This window comes from Lagenorhynchus albirostris, chromosome 1 (assembly GCF_949774975.1).
Source record: "Lagenorhynchus albirostris chromosome 1, mLagAlb1.1, whole genome shotgun sequence".
Taxonomy (NCBI): domain Eukaryota; kingdom Metazoa; phylum Chordata; class Mammalia; order Artiodactyla; family Delphinidae; genus Lagenorhynchus; species Lagenorhynchus albirostris.
The window spans coordinates 93,788,958-93,816,880 of NC_083095.1; the positions used below are offsets into that span (position 1 = coordinate 93,788,958).

The window sequence follows — 27,923 nt, forward strand, 5'->3', positions numbered from 1 at the left end:
GATATGAGCTGTTTGTATATTTTGGAAATTAAGCCAAAATATACAAATTGGTTGCATTATTTACAAATATTTTCTCGCCTTATGAGGGTTATCTTTCATTTTGTTGATGGTTTCCTTTACTGTGCAAAAAGCTTTTAAGTTTAATTGCATACCATTTGTTTATTTTTGCCTTAGGAGACAGATCCAAGAAAATATTGCTACGATTTATGTCAAAGAGTGTTCTTTTCTAGGAGTTGTATGTCTCAGGTCTTACATTTAGGTTGTTAATCCATTTTGAGTTTATTTTTGTATATGTTGTGAGGAAATGTTCTAATCTCATTGTTTTACATGTAGCTGTCCAATTTTCCCAGCACCACTTATTGAAAAGACTGTTTTTTCTCTGTCCTATACTCTTGCTTCCTTTTTTTGTAGGTTAGTGGACATTAGTGTATAGGTTTATTTCTGTATTTTGTTCTTATACCCTGCAATCTTGCTGAACTCACTTATTAATCTAGAATTGTTTTTTGTAGATTTCTTGAGACCATGTTAATAATTTTTGCATCTCTGTGCATGAGGGGTAGTGGTCTGTAGTTTTCTTGTTTTTTTCTGCTATGTTTGGTTTTGGTATCAAGGTAATACTGGCTTCATAAAATGCTTGGGAATGTTCTTTCCTCTTCTGTTTCCTGGAAAGATTGTGTGCAAGGGTGTTGTTTAGTTTTTAAGGGTTTTGAAAATTTCTTGTTATCTTTCCTGTTACTGATTTCTAGTTTGATTCCATTGTTGTCAGAGAAAGTACTCTATAATTTCAGTTCTTTTAAGTTTTTTGAGGTTTATTTTATGGCCTAAGATATGATCTGTCTTATATGTTCTGTGGGTGCTTGAAAAGAGTGGGTATTCTGCTTATTGTTGGGTGGTGTGTTCTATAGATGTGGATTAATTCTTTCGGTGATGGTGTTGAGATGGGGTGTAGATATCTCTAACTATGTGGCCTCCACTGAGCCTGGGTCTCTGCTAGGCTTCCCCTGACACCACTCCAGCAGAGAGGGGGAGGGCTACTTCTTTAAACTTGGGTAGAGGTGAAGTATAGGCTTCCTGTGTAGTCTTCACAGACACTGCAGAAGAGTGGGCCTTTCTACAGCTTGGCGGGGATGAAGTTCCTGGTTTTCACTCAGTCTCTCTGTTACCACCCTTGCTGGGGAGTTGAGATGCTTTTTACAACCTGGTAGGGGTTGAAGTCTTGACTCTCCACTCCACCTTTGCTGGTATGGGTGGGGCTACAGTTTTTTCTGTTTGGTGCTTGGCTGGAGTAGAAGGATTATTATCTGAAATTTTTCTGTCTTCTTGGCCCTTTGGCTAGAGGGCAGGCTTTTCTTGGGGCTTTTTTGTCCTTTCCCACTGGCATTTCTAGGTTGCTGGCTCTCAAGTACCCAGTCTGAGGTATATGAGGCAACAGATAACCCACTGTATTGTTCCTTAGGTCCCAAGGTTCTTAGTGATCTGCCTTTTTTTCTCTACCTTTCAGTCTTTGTATATGTGTTTTATGTATAACATCAAGGGTTTTTAGGCGTACTTAGCAGGAAGAATAGTGGAAAAAATTCACCTACTCTATCTTCCCAGAAGCTTAAGTCCATTGATTTTTTTTAACTAATTAATTTAATTTATTTATTTTTGGCTGCATTGGGTCTTCGTTGCTGCTTGCGGGCTTTCTCTAGCTGCAGTGAGTGGGGGCTACTCTTTTTTTTCTTTAACATCTTTATTGGAGTATAATTGCTTTACAATGGTGTGTTAGTTTCTGCTTTATAACAAAGTGAATCAGCTATACATATACATATATTCCCATATCTCCTCCATCTTGCGTCTCCCTCCCACCCTCCCTATCCCACTCCTCTAGGTGGTCACAAAGCACCGAGCTGATCTCCCTGTGCTACGTGGATGCTTCCCACTAGCTATCTATTTTACATATGGTAGTGTATATATGTCCATGCCACTCTCTCACTTCGTCCCAGCTTACCCTTCCCCCTCCCCATGTCCTCAAGTCCACTCTCTACGTCTGGCAGGTTGATTCTTAACCACTGTGCAACCAGGGAAGCTCAAGTCCATTGATTTTTGAACTGGGATTTAGGTTACCTGTTCTTCTAGAACTTCCTTCCATCTTTTATTAAACCAGTCAAAAAGTTATCTTACTATTTAAGGATTGAATTTATGTAGTCCTATTTCTTTTTTTTTCCTCTTCTTGTTACTAGCCATAAATCTTCCCTTGCCTATCACCTCACCTCACTGTTTTTTCTTGCTGGTCCCAGTATTATACATGAATATACTTCATAAATACTACTTAGGAAAGATCTCACACTCCATGAATTATCAGTTTATTAACGATCCTTAGACCGATAGGATTATATATCACCTGAATAAATTAGATGTAGGAAAGAGTATGTGTAAAATAATAGATCAGTGTTCGTCAGAGTCTCTTCTGTGGATCATCTACATCAGAATCAGCTGATGCTTTTTCAGAATGTGTATTGTATATCCCCACCACAGACATACTAAATCAGATTATCTGGGAGGAGAGTATAGAAATGTGTATTTCTATGAAACACCTCAGGTGGCTTTTATGCATACTAGTATGTGAGAACCACTTGTTTAAATGCTTATTGGAAAAAATAGTAACAGAATGTGAAAGTGCTTTTAAAAACCAACATCCAAACCTGGAAGTTCAGAAGAAAGCTAACTTGTAACGGTATGCTACTTTATATATTGTTAACGATAAAGATGTGGAAAACCTTTTTGTACTCACTTCCAGTTCTTGATGTAATTTTGGAACCTAAAATATACAATTGTATCTTTAATAATTTCTTCACCATGAGAATATGTTTAGTATAAATTAAATTCACTCCGGCAGTAGGCACTTTGTTTAAATTTCTGAGTATAGTTGTTATATAACTTGATATTTGCGTATATACATTTCTTTATTTTAGGTTTTAGGGGAGTATTCCTACCTCTTAGATAAGGAAACGCCAGAGGAAGTTATAACCAAGCTCTACAAGTTACTTAGAAGTGACTCCATTTCTTCAGAAACAAAAGCCTGGATAATTGCTGCTGTGACCAAGTTGACACCTCAAGCACACTCTTCTAATATAGTTGAGAGATTAATCCAGGAATTTACCACATCTTTGGATACTTGTTTGAGACAGCATGCATTTGAATTAAAACATTTGCATGAGAATGTGAAATTTATGAAGGGCTTGCTTCCAGTTGATAAGAGTTGTGAAGACATGGTGGTAAGATATCTGCATTCCATCTTTTACAAAATTGCATTGTGTTTAAACAGAATAATTCTTGCATTTGTGATATATCTGGGATATGCGAAAATGTAATTTCTGTAGCACTTTAGATGAAGGTTGGCATTTTTCTCACATTAGTGTGAGAGAGCATTTGAGAGCTTCTACTCAGTAGTGATTCTAAATAGTCAGGAAGACTAATCTGTTCTGGAGAACTGCAGTGCAGGGGTTTATAGTCTATGACAATCTCTTTTAACATATAATAATTTGAGAACTTAAAAATTTTATCTCCTTTGAACTTCTCTAATATGTCATTTTATTATTGCTCTCTTTTCTTTGAGAATGTAAGAAAAAAACAGTTCTCCATTTTATTTTGTCCATCTGCTGTCTAAATCTTTACTACTTTGGAACCTGATCACCTGCCTTTTCTTCTCCCACCTACTTTCAGCCAGTGCTGCTTTTAATCCAAAGCACTTAGTTACTGCTCACCTCTGAGTTCTCTGTCAGATTGGTGTAAATCTGAAAACTTCCAGAAGGAAGTCAGATTTGTTCAGATTTTTATATTAGATATCATATAGTTGAAGAAGAGGGGAGGATGGGCAGTATTTCCACTAATTATGACTCAGATGTTCATGGCTTGTATTCATTTTGAACCTTTGTTCATTAATTTTTTTCATTAGCTCCTCATGGGTAGAGGCCTTGGTTTAACATTTGGTAGGCATTCCAGAGACTATATGAATAAATATGCTATACATAGTATTAAACTAGTTAGTTACTCTACTTCCCTTTCTTACAATAAAAGATAATGATGATGACATGGCTTCATCTCTTAAGAATCTTATCGAGGGACTTCCCTGGCGGTCCAGTGGTTAGGACTTTGCCTTCTAATGCAGGGGGTGTGGGTTCAATCCCTGGTTGGGGAGCTAAGATCCCACATGTCTCGTGACCAAAAAACTATAACGTGAAACAGAAGCAATATTGTAACAAATTCAATAAAGACTTTAGAAGTGGTCCACATGGAAAAAAAAAAACTCAAAAAAAAATCTTATCAAAACTAAACTTTGCCAGATGCACAGTGTGACATGCCACTTAAATTTTTTGAGAATTACCTGCTGTTCTAAATTATCTGAGCTGTTTGTATACACTTGGCTAAATTAGGAGAGGCAAATCTGTGGTTTCTGAGGTTGTTACTGCTATATCCTCTTGTGTATCTCATTTTTATTTCTCTCCTCACTTTTTCTTTTCTCCTTTTCCCCTTACTCTTTCTTCATCTCTTTATTTCTTTTCATTTAAGCATTCTCTTGTACCTTTCTATTCTTGTACTTGATTGAAATTAAGTAATTTTCCACAGGTTTGTGACAAAGCATTTTTAGGTAGAATGGAATAGGATAGTTAAAGGCACTGTGGGAGGCTGGATAATGGGCCTCCCCAAGATATTCACATCTTAATCCCTGTAACCTGTGCATAAGTTACTTTATATGGTAAAAGGGACTTTGTAGGTTTGATTAAGTTAAGGGTTTTGTAATGGGAAGACTATCTTGGATTATCTGAGTAGGCATGATATAATCACAAGGGTCCTTATAAAAGTGAGGCAAGAGGTCAGAGAGGAGAAGGCCAAGTAACAATAGAAGCAAAGATTGGAGTGATATAGCCCCAAGCCGAGGAATGCTGGCAGCCTCTAGGAGCTGGAAGAGACAAGAAACCTATTCTCCACTGGAGCCTCCAGAAGGAACTAGCCTTTGCTGGGGGCTTTGTTTTTAGCCCCCTGCAGGAGGAAACTAATGTAGACACTATAGCTCATAGTGTATGTGTCTTCTCCTCTGGTAGGTTACAAGTCTCATGAGGCAGGACTTGTGTCTTACTTTGTCTCAGTTATAGCATCTTAACATGATGCCTTAACATGTTGGATGCTCAAAAATGTATTCTGCAGTGCAGTGAAATGAATAATAAGTGCACATGACTTATATTGTTAGATTCTTAGCTGAGTGTTTTGATTATAGATGTTTCAGAAAGGTAGAGAGTTGAGTAGCAATTTTAGAGTTGAAGTTCTGTTTTTCACTTAAAAATTATTTTTAGGAAATATGGGCTGAAATCACTTCTGTGAATGTGCAGTCTAATGTTTAGGGTAAGTTTTTTTAATTCCTAATTTTTGCTTTACTTTAATATAGGTAGATGCTTCCTTATCTTTTCTGGATGGTTTTGTGGCTGAAGAACTAAGTCAGGGGGCAGCACCTTACAAACCTCACCACCAACGGCAGGAGGAAAAGCTTTCTCAGGAAAAAGGTAATTTTTCATGGGTTTATAATAAGCTAGATTGTAGGGACATCACTTTTTAAGGCAATTGATATTATAGTCATGTAAGTAAATAACTAAGGAGATTCACTATCTCTTGTTAAGTCTGCTTGTGACTTGTTCACCCTGACCTTATTTGGGGTAAACAGGAAAAAAAAGTTAGCCTAGAGGTGTTCCCAAAGCCATAGGTTTCATGTACATAAGTACCTAAGATATGGCAGCCATCCTGGAATTTTAAAAGAACTTGAAGGTGGAATTATCATGTTGGTCACTGTGCTAAAGGGCTTACAGATATCAGCGTGAGCATATCTGCAGAAGAGTTTCAGAAGAAAACGCTGGTTGCTATGAACTAGTGAGTTTCATTTTATTCTGAACAATCTTGTATAGCTTAAGTGTGTTAAAATGCTTCCTCCAGTGAAATGTCTGATCAGTGAATTTAGGAACAGCCTAGAAAGAAAAGAATAACTTTACATTTAAAAAATGTAGGCTGTCAGGGAAAGACTTCTGTCATTATTTTAGTAAAGAGGAGATCACTGAGATATTTGATGGTGGATGGGAGATATATATATATATATATATATATATATATATATACACACACATATGTATGAATAAAGGGAGACCATTGAATATTATTTGTATAGGAATTCAGAATGTTAATACTGGAAAGTTCAATGCTGAAAGGTCTTTTTTTTCTCCTATTCGTTATTTAATGATTTTGTAGAGTACTTATTATTTTTTAGGTTCTGCGCTAGGCATATGAGTACAACTAAATGGTTCATCCTACAATGAAACCAAAAAGTATAAACACTAATAATAGGCTTGATGTTATTTGTTTTGCAGAAGTATTTGTTCTTTTAAAGTTTTTGACATTATTTAGTACAACAATACCTAAAGGCCTAGAAAATACAATTTTCTTTCAAAGGGTAATCAGTTTCCTTCTCGTTTAACTCCTCATATATTGATAGAATATGTGAGGGGAAATAAAGTTTTGAATTACAGTTGCCCAACCTCTGACTGTAGTGCATATAGAGGCCTTATGACATCCAAGGCATGGAGTGAAAATCTGGAGTTCCAGAGTGGGAGACATGGTCCAGTTGTCATATTTCCTTATTTTCAAATGTCCGGGAGCCATCAGTTGCTCTTTCTTTTTCGGCTGTGCTGTGTGGCATGTGGGATCTTAGTTCCCTGACCAGGGATCAAACCCATGCCCCCTGCAGTGAAAGCGCAGAGCCCTAACCATTGGACCACTGAGGAATTCCCCATCAGTTGCTCTTATTACTGCAGTTCAAGGCTAGGGTAGGCAAGAGGGGGTAGGACAAGGAGCCTAATTTCTGGCACTGCCTTTCTTCTTTCTTAAAATAAGTTAAGTGGCTGATGCAAGTATAATAGACCTGAAACTCTCCAAGCTAGTATATTCATTTGCCAAGTACATTTTTGATCATGGAATCATCATTATAAATGGGGTTAAACTGTCAAATTAGGCTCTTCCCCTCTCCTCCCAAACCTATTTTTCAAAAGTTCTCTAAAGTAAAATTGAAATTTCATGAGCCTAAACTGTCTTTTATAGCATGGAAAAGGAAATCAGTTACGAGACAGGACATAGCAAGTGCTTATGCTATGTACTTGAAGAATAAGTTATAAAATCATGGATCTTATAATTGTGGTTATTACAGAAAGTAAAGAGTGGGGGAAAATAGGTATTTTCTGCCTAAAAAGTTGTTAATTCTGGAATCCTTCAATTGGCAGTCGGTTCTGATACTGATCTTGTTTGAGATTTTTATAAATCATTTGCAGAGTAGTAGTCAAATGTCACTTTTATGAAGGATACAGTACTTAGCTCTCTTGGGTAGAAAAATGCCAAGTTCGTAATGATAAACTTCAGGAAAATATTGTAAGATAATGAGAATTAGCAAACATAGGTGGGATACTAGGGAACTAACTTTTATTACCAGTTCCTACCCAAGAAAAGCATTGAGGAATCAGTGTGGATTATTCTGTTAAAATGTTATTTGAATATGTTGTAGCCCCAATGTTAGATAAAACCAGAGATATAAGGGGAAGTAGCAGGATAATCTCCTGTCTACAGAACTGTGGATTTTTGAAAACCACATCAAGTTTAGACTGTTAGTCTCTCAAAAAATAAAATTAATAACAGCTGGGGATGGTCAGAGAGGTATAGCCAAATGATCAAGGTATAAAAGAACTGCAGAGAACTTCAAGATGGAGGAGGAGTAAGACATGGAGATCACCTTCCTCCCCACAAATACATCAGAAATACATCTACACGTGGAACAACTCCTACAGAACACCTACTGAATGCTGCTGGCAGAAGTCCTCAGACTTCCCAAAAGATATATATATTTTTTTCCTTTTTCTCTTTTTGTGAGTGTGTATGTGTATGCTCCTTTGTGTGATTTTGTCTGTATAGCTTTGCTTTTACCATTTGTCCTAGGGTTCTGTCTGTCCTTTTTTTAAGTATAGTTTTTAGTGCTTGTTATCATTGGTGTATTTGTTTTTTTGGCTTGGTTGCTCTCTTCTTTCTTTCTTTTTTTTTTTAATTTTTAAAAAAATTTTAATAATTTTTTTTTAGTTTTTATTTTAATAACTTTATTTTATTTTTGTTATTTGTTTCTTTCTTTCTCTTTTTCTCCCTTTTCTTCTGAGCCGTGTGGCTGATAGGGTATTGATGCTCCAGCCGGGTATCAGGCCTGTGCCTCTGAGGTAGGAGAGCTGAGTTCAGGACATTGGTCCATCAGAGACCTCCTGGCTCCATGTAATATCAAACAGTGAAAGCTCTCCCAGAGATCTCCACCTCAATGCTAAGACCCAGCTCTACTCAGTGACAAGCAAGCTATAGTGCTGGACACTCTATGCCAAACAACTAGCAGGACAGGAACACAACCCCACCCATTAGCAGAGATGCTCCCTAAAATCATAATAAGGTCACACACATCCCAAAACACACCACTGAATGCAGTCCTGCCCACCAGAAAGACAATATCCACCCTCATCCACCACAACATAGGCACCAGTCCCCTCCAACAGGAAGCCTACACAACCCACTGAATCAACCTTAGCCACTGGGGACAGACATCAATAACAACGGGAACTACGAACCTGCAGCCTGTGAAAAGGAGACCCCAAACACAGTAAGTTAAGCAAAATGAGAAGAAAGAAACACATAGCAGATGAAGGAGCAAGGTAAAAACCCATCAGACCAAACAAATGAAGAGGAAATAGGCAGTCTACCTGAAAAGAATTCAACATAATGATAGTAAATATGATCCAAAATCTTGGAAATAGAATGGAGAAAATGCAAGAAACATTTAACAAGGACCTAGAAGAACTAAAGAGCAAACAAGCAATGATGAACAACACAATAAATGAAATTAAAAATACCCTAGAAGGGATCAATAGCAGAATAACTGAGGCAGAATAATGGAGAAGTGACCTGGAAGATAAAATAGAGCAGAATAAAGAAAAAAGAATGAAAAGAAATGAGGACAGTCTCAGAGACCTCTGGGACAACGTAAAACACACCAACATTTGAATTACAGGGGTCCCAGAAGAAGAAGAGAAAAAGAAAGGGACTGAGAAAATATTTGAAGAGATTATAGTTGAAAACTTCCCTAATATGGGAAAGGAAATAGTCAAGCCCAGGAAGCGCAGAGAGTCCCATACAGGATAAATCCAAGGACAAACATGCCAAGGCACATATTCAAACTATCAAAAATTAAATACAAAGAAAAACTATTAAAAGCAGCAAGGGAAAAACAACAAATAACATACAGTGGAATCCCCATAAGGTTGACAGCTGGTCTTTCAGCAGAAACTCTGCAAGCCAGAAGGGAGTGGCAGAACATATTTAAAGTGATGAAGGAGAAAAACCTACAACCAAGATTACTCTACCTAGCAAGGATCTCATTCAGTTTTGACAGAGAAATTAAAACCTTTATAGACAAGCAGAAGCTAAGAGAATTCAGCACCACCAAACCAGCTTTACAACAAATGCTAAAGGAACTTCTGTAGGCAGGAAACACAAGAGAAGGAAAAGACCTACAATAACAAACCCAAAACAATTAAGAAAATGGTAATAGGAACATACATATCGATAACTGCCTTAAATGTAAATGGATTAAATGCTCCCACGAAAAGACATAGACTGGCTGAATGGATATAGAAACAAGACCCGTATATATGCTGTCTACAAGAGACCCACTTCAGACCTAGGGACACATACAGACTGAAAGTGAGGGGATGGAAAAAGATATTTCATCCAAATGGAAATCAAAAGAAAGCTGGAGTAGCAATTCTCATATCAGACAAAATAGACACTAAAATAAAGACTATTACAAGAGACAGAGAAGGACACTACATAATGATCAGGGATCAACCCAAGAAGAAGATATAACAATGTAAATATTTATGCACCCAACATAGGAGCACCTCAATGCATAGGCAAATGCTAAGAGCCATAAAAGGGGAAATCGACAGTAACACAATCATAGTAGGGAACTTTAACACCCCACTTTCACCAATGGATAGATCATCCAAAATGAAAATAAATAAGGAAGCACAAGCTTTAAATGATACATTAAGCAAGATGGACTTAATGATATTTATAAGACATTCCATCCAAAAACAACAGAATATACTTTCTTCTCAAGTGCTCATGGAACATTCTCCAGGATAGATCATATCTTGGGTCACAATTTAAGCCTTGGTAAATTTAAGAAAATTGAAATCATATCAAGTATCTTTTCTGACCACAACGCTATGAGATGATACCAATTACAGGAAAAAAAATCTGTAAAAAATACAAATATGTGAAGGCTAAACTATACACTACTAAATAACCAAGAGATCACTGAAGAAATCAAAGAGGAAATCACAAAATACCTAGAAACAAATGACAATAAAAACACGAACACCCAAAACCTATGGGATGCAGCAAAACAGTTTTAAGAGGGAAGTTTATAGAAATGCAATCTTACCTCAAGAAACAAGAAACATCTCAAATAAACAATCTAACCTTACACCTAAAGCAATTAGAGAAAGAAGAACAAACAAACCCCAAAATGAGCAGAAGGGAAGAAATCATAAAGATAGATCAGAAATAAATGAAAAAGAAATGAAGGAAACAATAGCAAAGATCAATAAAACTAAAAGCTAGTTTTTTGAGAAGATAAACAAAATTGATAAAGCATTAGCCAGACTCATCAAGAAAAAAAGGGAGAAGACTCAAATCAATAGAATTAGAAATGAAAAAGAGGTAACAACTGACACTGCAGAAATACAAAGGATCATGAGAGATTACTACAAGCAACTCTATGCCAATAAAATGGACAACCTGGAAGAAATGGACAAATTCTTAGAAAAGCACAACCTTCTGAGACTGAACCAGGAAGAAATAGAAAATATAAACAGACTAATCACAAGCACTGAAATTGAGACTGTGATTAAAAATCTTCCAACAAACAGAAGCCCAAGACCAGATGGCTTCACAGGCGAAATCTATCAAAACGTTTAGAGAAGAGCTAACACCTGTCCTTCTCAGACTCTGACAAAATATAGCAGAGGAAGGAACACTCCCAAACTCATTCTACAAGGTCACCATCACCCTGATTCCAAAACCAGACAAAGATGTCACAAAGAAAGAAAACTACAGGCCAATATCACTGATGAACATAGATGCAAAATCCTCAACAAAATACTGGAAAACAGAATCCAACAGCACATTAAAAGGATCATACACCATGGTCAAGAGGGGTATATCCCAGGAATGCAAGGATTCTTCAATATATGCAAATCAATCAATGTGATAAAACATATTAACAAACTGAAGAATAAAAACCATATGATCATCGCAATAGATGCAGAAAAAGGTTTCGACAAAATTCAACACCAATTTATGATAGAAATCCTCCAGAAAGTAGGCATAGAGGGAACTTACCTCCACATAATAAAGGCCATATATGACAAACCCACAGCCAACATCGTCCTCAGTGGTGAAAAACTGAAACCATTTCCACTAAGGTCAGGAGCAAGATAAGGTTGCCCACTCTCACCACTCTTATTCAATGTAGTTTTGGAAGTTTTAGCCACAGCAATCAGAGAAGAAAAAGAAATAAAAGGAACCCAAATCGGAAAAGAAGACGTAAAGCTGTCACTGTTGGCAGGTGAAATGCTCCTATACATAGAGGATCCTAAAAACGCTACCAGAAAACTACTAGAGCTAATCAATGAATTTGGTAAAGTAGCAGGATACAAAATTAATGCACAGAAATCTCTTGCATTCCTATACACTAATGATGAAAAATCTGAAAGTCAAATCAAGAAAACACTCCCATTTACCATTGCAACAAAAAGAATAAAATATCTAGGAATAAACCTACCTAAGGAGACAAAAGACCTGTGTTCAGAAAACTATAAGACACTGATGAAAGAAATTAAAGATGTTACAAATAGATGGAGAGATATACCATGATTCTTGGATTGGAAGAATCAACATTGTGAAAATGACTATACTACCCAAAGCAATCTACAGATTCAGTGCAATCTCTATCAAACTACCACTGGCATTTTTCACAGAACTAGAACAAAAGATTTCACAATTTGTATGGAAACACAAAAGACCACAAATAGCCAAAGCAATCCTTAGAAAGAAAAACGGAGCTGGAGGAGTTAGGTTCCTGGACTTCAGACTATACTACAGAGCTATGGTAATCAAGACAGTATGGTACTGGCAGAAAAACAGAAATATAGATCAGTGGAACAGGAGAGAAAGCCCAGAGATAAACCCACATACATATGGTCACCTTATTTTTGACAAAGGAGGCAAGAATATACAGTGGAGAAAAGACAGCCTCTTCAATAAGTGGTGCTGGGAAAACCGGACAGCTACATGTACAAGAATGAACTTAGAACATTGCCTAACACCGTACACAGAAATAAACTCAAAGTGGATTAAAGACCTAAATGTAAGGCCAGACACTATCAAACTCTTAGAGGAAAACATAGGCAGAACACTATGACATAAATCACAGGCAAGATCCTTTTTGACCCACCTCCTAGAGAAATGGAAATAAAAACAAAAATAAACAAATGGGACCTAATGAAACTTAAAAGCTTTTGCACAGCAAAGGAAACCATAAACAAGACGAAAAGACAACACTCAGAATGGGAGAAAATATTTGGAAATGAAGCAACTGACAAAGGATTAACCTCAAAAAGATACAAGCAGCTCAATATCAAAAGAACAAACAACCCAATCCAAAAATGGACAGAAGACCTAAACAGACATTTCTCCAAAGAAGATATACAGATTGCCAACAAACACATGAAAGAATTCTCAACATTCAGTGCAGAGGCTGGGTGACTGACTGTCACAGATACTATTTAAAAGAGGCCTTCTAACCTTGGGATAGAAGGTTAAACCAGATGATTGGAAAGCTTAAAATGAGAGGATATTCTATCTGAAAAGGACCTTAGATTTAGACAGTTGGTTTCCAAACATGATTCAGAATCAGAATCACATAGAGAGTTTTAAAAAAATGATACAGATTTTTGAGACCTACTCCTATACCTTCTGTAAGTATATCTCTGAAAGCCTGGTTGTATGTATAAAAAGATACGTGAGAGATTCTGTGAAGTCAGCTTGTTGCTGGTTATCAAATCAGCACTTGGAAACTGCTGACCTAGTCTGAACCCTTTACCTGTTTATTAATTAGCCCATTATTTTTTTATAGTGAACAGTCATATCATTCATTTAGCTAACACACAAGCTAATTTATTTAGTACTCTTTGGATTAGGTGCTGTTGCCTTTGAAGGAGACAGTGTAATATAATGGTTGAGAGTGCAGTTCTGGAACCAGAGTATCTGATTTCTCATTTGCCTCTTTCATTTCTTGTCTTTGTACTCTTCGGTGACTTTTTGGCAAGCTCTTTGCCACAGATTTCTCATTTGTAAGATGAGGATAATAATTACAGAAGTTCACATTTTATTTTCTAAGATACTTTTTATGATTTAAGAAGGTCCTTTGTATTATAATCCAGACAGTCCAAAGAGATAATGTGCCAGTTAGGATTAAGTTTAGCTAAATAGCATATTAGAAAACAGAAAGCAGGGCTTTATACAAGGCGGAGGGTTATTGCTCTTTTCCATTAATGAAATCCAGAAGTAGGCAGCCTAGTATTGATGATGGTTTTTTATGAACATAAAAGAGGAAGGGAGAGAGGAAGTTTTTTCTTCCAGGAGGATTCCTCCCAGAAGTTGTACACAAAATGTGTATATAATTTCATTGGTCAGAATTCAGTCACATGGCACAGGAGTCTGGAAATGTCATCTCTTTTCTGGGTGGCCATGTACCTAGCTAAGAATTGAAGGTTCTGTAGCTTAGAAAGAAGAGGAAAGCGGATATCGGTATCTACTCTACCACAATAACAATATGAATTTTATGGCTCTGATTGAATTCATTTGGGTATACAGACGCAAAGGAATCTGAACCTGGGTAAACCTTGTTCTTTGTCAGTAAGGGGGATTTCACATTGAGGGCTCCATCAGTCCAGTTGGTACAGGAATGTGCCTAAGAGTATTTTGTTAAACAGAAACATGGTCAGGTCTTCATTCATAGTTCATTAAACATTTTTGCATGAGAGCAGCAACTTTTCAGTAGACCTCATTTATCAGTTGTCTTTCCTAATTGAATTCTTTTTTAGCTTTTAAGGGTGGTAAAAAGAAAAATGAAAGACTGTCTTTGATTAACTAATTGTATGAAGACTGTAGTAGAGATTTAATAAATCATAGCTGCTTTATTATTATTGCTATAAATATTTGATTAGATCATTTCCAAAGTCCCTTCCAGTTTAAAAATTATCACTGGATTCTAGTTTTCTATTATTTTATATTTTGCTTTTTTTTCATAATTTTTGCTTTGTTTTAAATATGAACCTCTGTTGTTGTTTTAAAATTCTAGTTCTCAGTTTTGAACCATATGGACTCTCCTTTTCTTCATCTGGCTTCTCTGGACGACAGTCTCCTGCTGGCATTTCTCTTGGTTCAGATACATCTGGGAATAGTACAGAGACCGGGCTAAAAGAGTAAGTTCCTTTCTTAAAATTGAGAACATGGGAGTGTTTAAATGTCTTTACATGTTGAAGGATTCCTGAAAGCTAAATTCTGCATGGGTTGTTGTTTCAGCTGTTTCTATTTATTGCTCTCAAGGTATTGATAGTGTATAGCCTGTCCTTGTACTTTAAGAGAGCTTGCTTACTTCCAAGACAGTATAGAATGTATACAAGCTTTACACATAGTAATGATGTGTGTGTTATTACTACACATCATGCATACACACACACACACATTTTAAAGAAATGTATCAGAACTCATATACCCAGTGAGGTGACTGTTCATATCATTCTGCATTCCTCAATATACTTCTTATAACCATCTCATTGGAAGATTGACGAATATATAGATGAACATAAAGATGATGGACTTCACTTGAGAAAGCTGTGTACTTTGTTCAGAATACTTTCAGAGCTTCTTTCCAGCCACCTTGAAAATTGGTGATACATTTTTCTAAATGTCTTAACATGGAGTCAAATCTTCATCCTTTTTAGGTAAATTTTGATTTTGGAAATATGAATAAATTACTAGAAATATGATTAAGTTAATAAAATGAGATAATGTATGTAAAGTGCCTCATACAACCCAGTACGTAATAAATGATTGATAAATGGTAGCTACTAAAATTAATAATTGTCATTGCTATCATTATTGTTATTATCCAAAAGCTGAATTTACTACATAAAATTAGTAGTCAAGCTGGATAACTTTGGTCAGTATACCAATGTGACATAAAGTAATGAAAATGGCTTTCTTGTTTGTGAAGGAGCTTCTTCTAAGAGTTCAAAAATGTTTTGAGAAATGGCAACATTGTTAGAATAAATGATAAAATCTCAAAGGTGACAACTTTGAAAGATGACATTTGAACAGACTCAGTAACGTTATTTTATGTTAGTCTTTGCATTTGTCAGTCTTCCAGTGATATGGTTATAAGAAGTATTTATCAGAAAAATGACACATAGATTATGAGGAATGTAGAATGATATGCTGATTGAAATGGCATAAGTTCAAAATCTCTTTCTTAGCGTTTTTTTCCTGCTCTGTTGACACCCTTTTCTTTCCCAGACATTTAATTTCAGTATTATAAGCATGGGGAGCAGATACGGTTTGTGAGCATGTGATGGTGGTGGTGATAGCAATTAAGTGCCTCAAACAGGGAATAGAGGGGCAAGGGAAGGAGAGACAGAAACCCTCCAAACCCAGGGAGGAAACGTAGTCCCTTTTGCCTGCACAACAGATGATGGCATCTGCTTTTTTAGTATTGAACTAGGATCTGGGGGACTTGACAGGGCCTTGTAAATCCTGTATGTGTACATGTACTACCCTCAGAGAAATGACATTTGGCAAAGCTGCTCAGGAATTATACATATGCTGGATTACCATGAAGTGCAACATGAGGGATGAATTTAAAATTTCTTTCCAAAGAGGACCACAGCTCACACATTATTTCAGATTAGGAACCTAAGTGGTAATTGGTGAGGTGTATCAGCTTTAGAGAGAAGGTGATCGTTCTTCTGCAGTCTCTGGCAAGCTGAGAATAAAGTGGGGCAAGCCCAATTTAGCATTTCTTACCTTAAGCCCTATTACAGAGCAGCACCCTACCACAAATGGGAATTTCTAGAGCTCAAAGTACATTCCTAATCTTTTGAAGATTGCTTGGCCGTAATCTACATCTGTGTTTGAATGGTCTGATTAAAAACAACACAAAGGTATACTGTATAAAACCATGAATTATAATATTATTGTTGTCAAAATCCAGGCAAAGATGACTTATGTTTAAAAATTTTTTATGTTTCATATCATAAAGAGGCATATTTTGTGTATGAAATGGTTTTATGCTGCTCTCTTATTTATCTACCTCCTTTTTAGACTTTCTGTATGTAATGCATGACAGTGAAAATTTATGTTGATAATAGGCATGTATTCAGGCTCCTTTTTCTTCCCCTTCTCATTTTTGCCTGTTATTGTGGGTTGAATTCCCTGGGGAGTGCATTCCAAGATGGAATTTAGCATGCAGAATATTAAGGAGTGCCCTTGGCATCAACAACTGTGGAAGGAAAGGAAAAGAAGAGGGTTTGGGCAGAGGAAGAAGTTAAGCAACGCAGTGCCAACAACAGTGTCTGCTGACCCCATAGGAAGCTCTGAAACTAGAATGGCCCATCTGAGCTGTCCTAAGTTAGGCTAAAATGGGTGGCCAGGACTCTATACTTCCGTTCATCAATTATTGGATATGGGCTGCCCTGGAAAAGGGCATGATCTGCAACTGAGGTGACTCTCTGCAACTGAGGCAAATCCCTAAGGGTGCTATGCTCCTAACAGCTGCGCCAACAAAGTCCTTCATTGAAGGGGGATCTGGATGGAACATCCCAGGGTCTACCACACCTGCCTTTTTTTAGTTTAATATTTGAATCATTTGGGGAGTTGCTCTTTTTTATCCCCCCCACCCCCAATAATTAAAGGATATGTTTTGGTAAGCAGGGTTACAAAAAACACTGTAATCCTGCTGTGGGCATTCATGAATCCTTTTGAGTTGTTGCTGTTGAGCATCCTAGAAGTGCTGGGGTCATTTTAGGGGTTCCCCTGATGACTTTTTTGTCTGCTCACACAAGATCAACCTGTTTTCTTCTAAGAGGTTTGATAGATAACTAACAGTTTTTTTTTTAACTTTTTAGAAAACTCTTTTGGTACCTGAAAGAAAGGGATGAATGAAGATATTTGTAAAGGAACATTCAACAGTAAAATTCATTGAGTAGGCATGGACTAATTCCCTATAGGGCGTTCTTTATTAACATTAGACTTTCTTTTAGCCAGTTGGTACTTAATAGCATTAGTTCTTCACTCAGTATGAAGTATAATGATCTGTTTTTGTTTCTGGCATACTACAGAAAATCAAACTGACCATGATTCCAACAAATTAAAATGGAATAATAGTTAGTACAGACATTTCTGAATCCTTCTTTTAGATTCATTTCACGATCTGCCTATTTTGTAGTACAAATTTTAAAAATTCAGTTTTGGATCATGAGAGGGATGCTTAAATGAGCCAGTGCCAAGGACACATGGTTCTTATATGAAAACAATAGAGGCAGTCTTTGGTTGTTTCAGCCTGCACTTATGATTCACAGCTGTAGCTTTTGGGACAAGAGTAGGTGAGACCTAATTCTAATCACAACTTTATTCTTTTTCATCTCAGGTATAAAAAAAACTCCTAACCTTCATGCTTTTTCCAAAAATACTACTGTTTTCTTCTACATTTTCATCTACATTTTCTTCATTCATTTTTATAAATGTACATTTATAATAGTTGAAAGTGTAGCTTGTGCCCATATTAAGAAAACCTTGTGGATTAAAGGTAAATTTACACATAGGAGTAGATTTGAATGATTTTTTTTTTTTTTTTGCTCTCAACAGGATTTTATGTAGTGAATTTATGTAGTGTTAATTCCTTCACTGAGTGATTATAGGTATGAAACTTATATCATTTCTGATCTTTAACCCATCAGAATTAAAGGTAGTTTTGAAAAGTCAATAGGTGAAAGGAACTGATTTACAGTAGTTCTATTTTTGGACATCTTATTCAAGGAATTAAATGAAAATTAAATAATCTGAAATTTTTAACTAAGTCTAGAGTTCTGTTGCCTTAAATCTTTTGGCTGGAGAGTTAGGGGAGGTTGGCTATAACTAAAATAAAATCTAAAGATCTAGGTTTTATTTCTGGCACGTAGAATATAATATGAAAGCTATTTCTAAAAGGTCATGACAATGATGTGTTTTTAAAAACGCCTCAAGAAGGTAAGTATTTAGCAATTATTTAAATTGACTTGATTTCATTATCAATCTCCTTAGGACAAATAGCTTGAAGCTGGAAGGTATAAAGAAATTGTGGGGGAAAGAGGGCTATCTTCCCAAGAAGGAAAGCAAAACTGGTGATGAAACAGAAGCTCTGCCAGTCCCTCAAGAGAATATAATAATGGAGAATGTAGATCAAATTATAACAAAAAACGATCAATCTCAAGCCCTTACCCAATCTAAAGAAGAGAAAGAAAAGCAGCTGCTGGCATCATCATTATTTGTTGGGCTAGGATCAGAAAGTACAATCAATTTGGTGAGTAGTCAGTTATATTCCTTTGAGAATCTGTGTTCCCTGTTTTGAACAAAAAAACTGGCCCTACAAAAGCTCGTGACTGTTATCTATACACATGGTAGGAATGGCTTCCCCAGCTCCAGAGCCACCAGTGACATACCTTTTATATTCCTGAAAGAGAAAATCTAATTGGCTCAGCTTCAGTCAGGTATTCTCTTTAGTCCAGTCAGCTGGGGCAAGAGTCCGGGTCCAAATTAAGTTAAAAATATGACCATGTGTATTCTCACCCCCATTGGTGGAGAGGACAGGTCTCAGTGGAAAGGGGACTTGATGGAAATATTACCAATAGTAATAGTTCAACAATATTGATATGTCTATGGAAAAAGTACTTCTTAAAATGGTATTTTTAATAGTGAAAAAGAGGAATCAATTTTGATATCCTAACAGGAGAATTGGTACATAAATTATATTAGCTCTGATTATTACTTCGTCATTAAAAATGATAAATATTGCATTGTAAAATTAATACTTATTAAGCAAAAAAAGAAGAATATGAAGTTTTACTTATACCTTGCTTAAAACTGTTAAGTAAAAGTATATTGAGGTTGAAAGGAATTATACAAAAATGAAAATTATATTCAGACATTATGATTATTATTTTCAAAACTTTTTATGCTGATATATTATTCTCTTAGTAAAAAAATAAAAAACTGGAGTGAAGGACAAGTGCTATTTTTGAGTATCTGAGAATTCCACATGTAATTTCCTGTTTGGTGGGCAGATGATCCCACCTAGTGCAAAACTGTGATTAGAGCTATATTTTCTTCAGTTTTACATCATCATAATTCTTTCATCCTCCATTTCCCTTGGTGGAATTTCCCTTCATCTCTGTCAACACTAGGCCAGTCTCTAGGCTACACTCTTTGCCTGTATCTCTTTCTTTTCCAGACCCCACTTTTTTCACTTGATATTCATTTCTGAGAAAAAGCAAATTCAGCCTAAAAGTATTACTAAGTATCTTAATACTGTTTCAGTCAGCATTTGTAGTTCAGCAGCAGAGTGACTGATTTTGGGTCTTTGAGCTGTTCCAGCAGGCGGTGCTGAGGGTACCAGAGAGTGATCTGGCACTGATAGGGCAAGTTCTCAGTGGTCAGAGTGCATCAAGTTCAGAGTGCATCCAGGCTTATGGAGCCCTGATTTGTGAACCTCATTGCTGGTGTTGAAGGATTCCTGCCTTCTCAACGAAGTGCATAGCTTTCACTTAGAGTATTTCCCTGGACAACATTCAGGGTGATAAATTAATTACCAGACTTTTTTGTAGTGGGCTTGAAATCAGAAATGTAATTAGGATGTTTTTCTATTTAAGTTAGGTTAAATCCTTTTTGGGTTACCCCTTTACATTTTTCTTGTCTCCTCAGCTATCACTAGAATAGTTGAAAAAAAAAAAAAGAGGTTATTTCCCTGTTTTATGGGGCCATGAATTCTGTGAGGAGCTATAACTCAGATGGCACCTTGCAGAAAGGAGGGGAAGCAAATAATTACATAAAATTAGCATGTATTCTCTTACCCCTCATCCCCAACTTTTCCTCTCTCACTCGGGCAAAGCAGACAGCATTGGCACTGGATATGCTTCATCTGTACCATAAGTCCTTCTGCATGGCTGCTTTTCTCTAGCAATCCTATTCTCTTCTGACTTTCCTAGTGTTTAAAGTTCTCAGTTACATAGATCTAGGCTGTACTGAGTATTTCATTTTAACTAGCTTTTAGGTCTGTGGTCCATTTTCAGTTAATTTTTTTACATAGTTCACTGTAGGGGTTAAGGTTTTTTTTTTTCTCTTCCCATCTTTGCGTTTTATTTCACCGTCATTTAAAAAAGTATTTTCTCTGGGCTGTGAACCTGAGGTTGACTGTTTCTTTTTTTTTTTTTTTTTTACATCTTTATTGGAGTATAATTGCTTTACAATGGTGTGTTAGTTTCTGCTTTATAACAAAGTGAATCAGTTATACATATATATATGTTCCCATATCTCTTCCCTCTTGCGTCTCCCACCCTCCCTATCCCACCCCTCTAGGTGGTCACAAAGCACCGAGCTGATCTCCCTGTGCTATGCGGCTGCTTTCCACTAGCTGTCTGTTTTACGTTTGGTACTGTATATATGACCATGCCACTCTCTCACTTTGTCACAGCTTACCCTTCCCCCTCCCCATATCCTCAAGTCCATCCTCTAGTAGGTCTGTGTCTGTATTCCCATCTTACCCTTAGGTTCTTCATGACATTTTTTTTCTTAGATTCCATATATATGTGTTAGCATATGGTATTTGTCTTTCTCTTTCTGACTTACCTCACTCTGTATAACAGACTCTAGGTCCATCCACCTCACTACAGATAACTCAAATTTCATTTCTTTTTATGGCTAAGTAATATTCCATTGTATATATGTGCCACATCTTCTTTATCCATTTGTCCGATGATGGACACTTAGGTTGCTTCCATCTCCTGGCTATTGTAAATAGAGCTGCAGTGAACATTTTGGTACATGACTCTTTTTGAATGATGGTTTTCTCAGGGTATATGCCCAGTAGTGGGATTGCTCGGTCATATGGCAGTTCTATTTGTAGTTTTTTAAGGAACCTCCAAACTGTTCTCCATAGTGGCTGTACCAATTCACATTCCCACCAGCAATGCAAGAGTGTTCCCTTTTCTCCACACCCTCTCCAGCATTTATTGTTTCTAAATTTTTTGATGATGGCCATTTTGACCGGTGTGAGATGATATCTCATTGTAGTTTTGATTTGCATTTCTCTAATGATTAATGATGTTGAGCATTCTTTCATGTGTTTGTTGGCAATCTGTATATCTTCTTTGGAGAAATGTCTATTTAGGTCTTTGCCCATTTTTGGATTGGGTTGTTTGTTTTTTTGTTATTGAGCTGCATGAGCTGCTTGTAAATTTTGGAGATTAATCCTTTGTCAGTTGCTTCGTTTGCAAATATTTTCTCCCATTCTGAGGGTTGTCTTTTGGTCTTGTTTATGGTTTCCTTTGCTGTGCAAAAGCTTTGAAGTTTCATTAGGTCCCATTCGTTTATTTTTGTTTTTATTTCCATTTCTCTAGGAGGTAGGTCAAAAATGATCTTGCTGTGATTTATGTCATAGAGTGTTCTGCCTATGTTTTCCTCTAAGAGTTTGATAGTTTCTGGCCTTACATTTAGGTCTTTAATCCATTTTGAGCTTATTTTGTGTATGGTGTTAGGGAGTGTTCTAATCTCATACTATTACATGTACCTGTCCAGTTTTCCCAGCACCACTTGAAGAGGCTGTCTTTCTCCACTGTACATTCCTGCCTCCTTTATCAAAGATAAGGTGACAATATGCGTGTGGGTTTATCTCTGGGTTTTCTATCCTGTTCCATGATCTGTATTTCTGTTTTTGTGCCAGTCCCATACTGTCTTGATTACTGTAGCTTTGTAGTATAGTCTGAAGTCAGGGAGCCTGATTCCTCCAGCTCCGTTTTTCATTCTCAAGATTGCTTTGGCTATTCAGGGTCTTTTGTGTTTCCATACAAATTGTGAAAATTTTTGTTCTAGTTCTGTGAAAAATGCCAGTGGTAGTTTGATAGGGATTGCATTGAATCTGTAGATTGCTTTGGATAGTAGAGTCATTTTCACAATGTTGATTCTTCTAATCCAAGAACATGATATATCTCTCCATCTATTTGTATCATCTTTAATTTCTTTCATCAGTGTCTTATAATTTTCTGCATACAGGTCCTTTGTCTCCTTAGGTAGGTTTATTCCTAGATATTTTATTCTTTTTGTTGCAGTGGTAAATGGGAGTGTTTTCTTAATTTCACTTTCAAATTTTTCATCATTAGTGTATAGGAATGCAAGAGATTTCTGTGCATTAATTTTATATTCTGCTACTTTACTGCTACAAATTCATTGATTATTTCTAGTAGTTTTCTGGTAGCATCTTCAGGATTCTCTATTATAGTGTCATGTCATCTGCATACAGTGACAGCTTTATTTCTTCTTCTCTGATTTGGATTCCTTTTATTTCCTTTTCTTCTCTGATTGCTGTGGCTAAAACTTCCAAAACTATGTTGAATAAGAGTGGTGAGAGTGGGCAACCTTGTCTTGTTCCTGATCTTAGTGGGAATTTTTTCAGTTTTTCACCATTGAGGATGATGTTGGCTGTGGGTTTGTCATATATGGCCTTTACTATGTGGAGGAAAGTTCCCTCTATGCCTACTTTCTGCAGGGTTTTTATCATAAATGGGTGTTGAATTTTGTTGAAAGCTTTCTCTGCATCTATTGAGATGATCATATGGTTTTTCTCCTTCAATTTGTTAATATGGTGTATCACATTGATTGATTTGTGTATATTGAAGAATCCTTGCTTTCCTGAAATAAACCCCACTTGATCATGGTGTATGATCCTTTTAATGTGCTGTTGGATTCTGTTTGCTATTATTTTGTTGAGCATTTTTGCATCTATGTTCATCAGTGATATTGGCCTGTAGTTTTCTTTCTTTGTGACATCTTTGTCTGGTTTGGAATCAGGGTGATGGTGACCTTGTAGAATGAGTTTGGGAGTGTTCCTCCCTCTGCTATATTTTGGAAGAGTTTTAGAAGGATAGGTGTTAGCTCTTCTCTAAATATTTGATAGAATTCGCCTGTGAAGCCATCTGGTCCTGGGCTTTTGTTTCTTGGAAGATTTTTACTCTCAGTTTCAATTTCATTACTTGTGATTGGTCTGTTCATATTTTCTATTTCTTTGTGATTCAGTCTTGGCAGGTTGTGCTTTTGTAAGAATTTGTCCATTTCTTTCAGGTTGTCCATTTTATTGGCATAGAGTTGCTTGTAGTAATCTCTCATGATCTGCAGTGTCAGTTGTTACTTCTCCTTTTTCATTTCTAATTCTATTGATTTGAGTCTTCTCCCTTTTTTTCTTGATGAGTCTGGCTAATGGTTTATCAATTTTGTTTATCTTCTCAAAGAACACAGCTTTTAGTTTTATTGATCTTTGCTATTGTTTCCTTCATTTCTGTTTCATTTATTTTTGATCTGCTCATTATGATTTCCTTCCTTCTGCTAACTTTGGGTTTTTTTTGTTCTTCTTTCTCTGATTGCTTTAGGTGCAAGGTTAGGTTGTTTATTCGAGATGTTTCCTGTTTCTTAAGGTAGGATTTTATTGCTATAAACTTCCCTCTTAGAACTGCTTTTGCTGCATCCCATAGGTTTTGGGTCGTCGTGTCTCTATTGTCATTTGTTTCTAGGTATTTTTTAATTTCTTCCTTGATTTCTTCAGTGATCACTTCGTTATTAAGTAGTGTATTGTTTAGCCTCCATGTGTTTGTAATTTTTACAGATCTTTTCCTGTAATTGATATCTAGTCTCATAGCATTGTGGTCAGAAAAGATACCTGATACAATTTCAATTTTCTTAAATTTACCAAGGCTTGATTTGTGATCCAGGATATGATCTATCCTGGAGAATGTTCCATGAGCACTTGAGAAAAATGTGTATTCTGTTGATTTTGGATGGAATGTCCTATAAATATCAATTAAGTCCATCTTGTTTAATGTATCATTTAAAGCTTGTGTTTCCTTATTTATTTTCATTTTGGATGATATGTCCATTGGTGAAAGTGGGGTGTTGAAGTCCCCTACTATGAATGTGTTACTGTCAATTTCCCCTTTAATGGCTGTTAGTATTTGCCTTATGTATTAAGGTGCTCCTATGTTGGGTGCATAAATATTTACAATTGTTATTTCTTCTTGGATTGATCCCTTGATCATTATGTAGTGTCCTTCTTTTTCTCTGGTAATAGTCTTTGCTTTAAAGTCTATTTTGTCTGATATGAGAGTTGCTGCTCCAGCTTTCTTTTGATTTCCCTTTGCATGGAATATCTTTTTCCATCCCCTCACTTTCAGTCTGTATGTGTCCCTAGGTCTGAAGTGGGTCTCTGGTAGACAGCATATATATGGGTCTTGGTTTTGTATCCATTCAGCCAGTCTGCGTCTTTTGGTGGGAGCATTTAGTCCATTTACATTTAAGGTAATTATCAATATGTATGTTCCTATTCCCATTTTCTTAATTGTTTTGGGTTTGTTATTGTAGGTCTTTTCTTTTTCTTGTGTTTCTTGCCTAGAGAAGTTCCTTTAGCATTTGTCGTAAAGCTGGTTTGGTGTGCTGAACTCTCTCAGCTTTTGCTTGTCTGTAAAGGTTTTAATTTCTCCATCAAATCTGAATGAGATCCTTGCTGGGTAGAGTAATCTTGGTTGTAGGTTTTTCTCCTTCATCACTTTAAATATGTCCTGCCAGTCCCTTCTGGCTTGCAGAGTTTCTGCTGAAATATCAGCTGTTAACCTTATGGGGATTCCCTTGTGTGTTATTTTTTGTTTTTCCCTTGCTGCTTTTAATATGTTTTCTTTGTATTTAATTTTTGACAGTTTGATTAATATGTGTCTTGGCGTGTTTCTCTTTGGATTTATCCTGTATGGGACTCTCTGTGCTTCCTGGACTTGATTAACTATTTCCTTTCCCATATTAGGGAAGTTTTCAGCTATAATCTCTTCAAGTATTTTCTCAGTCCCTTTCTTTTTCTCTTCTTCTTCTGGGACCCCTATAATTTGAATGTTGGTGCGTTTAATGTTGTCCCAGAGGTTCTGAGACTGTCCTCAGTTCTTTGCATTCTTTTTTCTTTATTCTGCTCTGCAGTAGTTATTTCCACTATTTTATCTTCCAGGTCACTTATCCGTTCTTCTGCCTTAGTTATTCTGCTATTGATCCCTTCTAGAGTATTTTTAATTTCATTTATTGTGTTGTTCATTGTTGCTTGTTTCCTCTTTAGTTCTTCTAGGTCCTTGTTAAATGTTTCTTGCATTTTCTCTCTTCTATTTACAAGATTTTGGATCATCTTTACTATCATTATTCTGAATTCTTTTTCAGGTAGACTGCCTATTTCCTCTTCATTTGTTAGGTCTGGTGGGTTTTTACCTTGTTCCTTCATCTGCTGTGTGTTTTTCTGTCTTTTCCTTTTGCTTATCTTACTGTGTTTGGGGTCTCCTTTTTTCAGGCTGCAGGTTCGTAGTTCCTGTTTTTGGTGTCTGTCCCCAGTGGCTAAAGTTGGTTCAGTGGGTTGTGTAGGCTTCCTGGTGGAGGGGACTAGTGCCTGTGTTCTGGTGGATGAGGCTGGATATTGTCTTCTGGTGGGCAGGTCCATGTCTGGTGGTGTGTTTTGGGGAGTCTGTGGCCTTATTATGATTTTAGGCAGCCTCTCTGCTAATAGGTGGGGTTGTGTTCCTTCCTTGCTAGATGTTTGTCATAGGGTGTCCAGCACTGTAGCTTGCTGGTCGATGAGTGAAGCTGGGTGTTGGTGTTGAGATGGAGATCTCTGGGAGATTTTGCCATTTGTTATTACGTGGAGCTGGGAGGTCTCTTGTGGATCAGTGTCCTGAAGTTGGCTCTTGCACCTCAGAGGCACAGCACTGACTCCTGGCTGCAGCACCAAGAGCGTTTCATCCACATGGCCGGCCCGCTGTCCCCACGACTGTTGCGGCTTTGGCCACTGGGGCCCCTCCAGAGCCGGTAGCCTCAGTGAGGCCGCCCTCCCCTCGCGCTCGGGGCAGTTCCGTGACGGCAGAGGGAAGAGACCCCGAGCTGGGAGTTCCAGCTCTGCGGAAACCGACTGTTTCTTTTCTTTAAGTAATTTAACAAAGATGTCTGTCTGGTGTCTTCTGGCTTGTGTTAATTCTAACTAACAGCAGATTAGACAGTGCAGAAGAAAAGATCGGGGACTTCCCTGGTGGTCCAGTGGTTAAGACTCCACACTCTCAATGCAGGGGGTCCGGGTTTGATCCCTGGTCAGGGAACTAGGTCCTACATCCTACAACTAAAGATCCCGTGTGCCGCAACTAAGGATCCTGCATGCTGCAACTAAAAGATCCCACATGCTGCCACGAAGATCCCGTGTGCCACAGCTAAGATGCAGCACATCCAAATAAATAAATAAATAAATAAATATTTTAAAAAGTAAAGATAATACACTTGAAGACAAAGTAATAGAAACTATCCAAAATAAAATACAGAGAGAAAGAAAAGACAAAACAAAAAACAACCCAGAGCATCAGTGACCTGAGGAACAATATTGAGCAGTCTAATGTACATCTAATTCGAGTCCCATGGCTACTGGAAATGGAAGTCCTCCTCCCCCCGAAACGCCCAACTTTTAAAATTAATTAATTAATTAATTATGGCTGCAATGGGTCTTCTCTAGTTGTGGCGTGCGGGCTCTCTAGTTGCATTATACAGGCTCTAGAGCACATGGGCTCAGTAGTTGTGGCACATGGGCTTAGTTGCGGTATGTGGGATCTTAGTTCCCCAACCAGGGATCAAACCTGGAGTGCGGAGTCTTAACCACTGGACCTCCAGGGAAGTCCCCCAACTTGTTTTCATTTTTGTGTTAATATAATGTTAGTTCTTGTTTTTTGGCTTCTGAATTGAAAGGTAAGAGACAAACTTAGCTGCTGAGACTTGGAAGAGAGCTAGAATTCTGGTTAACTAGAATCGTGTGAAAGATGGCCACTCAGTGTTAAAGCCTCCAGGAGGATGAACTTAAAGTAGACCCAGTCTGCTGCACTGATTCTACATAGAACTTTGTGAGGCAAGGGGGCACTTGAGCCATCACTCTTCTTAGATGGATTCACAGACATTTCCTTGGGAGGCTTAGCGCAAGAATCACAAGTTTGCTGTTCCCATCTCCTGAGTCTGTACCAAACATCCCTAGTTACTTTTAGAATTCTTTCCTGCCGTGTGTTCCAGTAAGCCACACTAGCTGATTCTTGAGGTGAAGTCAGTTTTTCTTCCCTGTTTATCGACTCACAGGTCATGAAAACAGGATTATTATAGATTACTGAACCAAAGTTTGACCCATCCCTGTATTTGAGGGTATCTTAGCTTCTACAGGACAACTCTGGAAACTCAAAAAATGGCTAGCTTTCTCACTGTTTTTAATTTGTGCAGTTCTGTACTCTAGTTTTCTTAAGTCTAACAAGTTTTTAGAATTGTTCATGATTGACTTTTTGACGTTATTTCTTTTTCTGATTTTATGTGTTTCTAGTGAGAAATAGATTTAGCTTACTAGTTCAAAGTTATGTAGC

The 27,923-nt window shown here is 37.1% G+C and overlaps 1 protein-coding gene across 4 annotated transcripts in view; it reads left to right on the forward strand.

The window, feature by feature from the left end:
* AP4E1 (adaptor related protein complex 4 subunit epsilon 1) overlaps nt 1–27,923 on the forward strand; it is a 94,338-nt gene that overhangs the window by 34,843 nt on the left and 31,572 nt on the right. For all 4 annotated transcript variants that reach the window (XM_060149827.1, XM_060149836.1, XM_060149846.1 and 1 more), the window contains exons 14-17: nt 2,955–3,257; nt 5,426–5,540; nt 14,528–14,651; nt 18,526–18,784. In XM_060149827.1, coding sequence (XP_060005810.1) covers nt 2,955–3,257; nt 5,426–5,540; nt 14,528–14,651; nt 18,526–18,784 — 801 coding nt within the window. The remainder of the gene's footprint in view (nt 1–2,954; nt 3,258–5,425; nt 5,541–14,527; nt 14,652–18,525; nt 18,785–27,923) is intronic.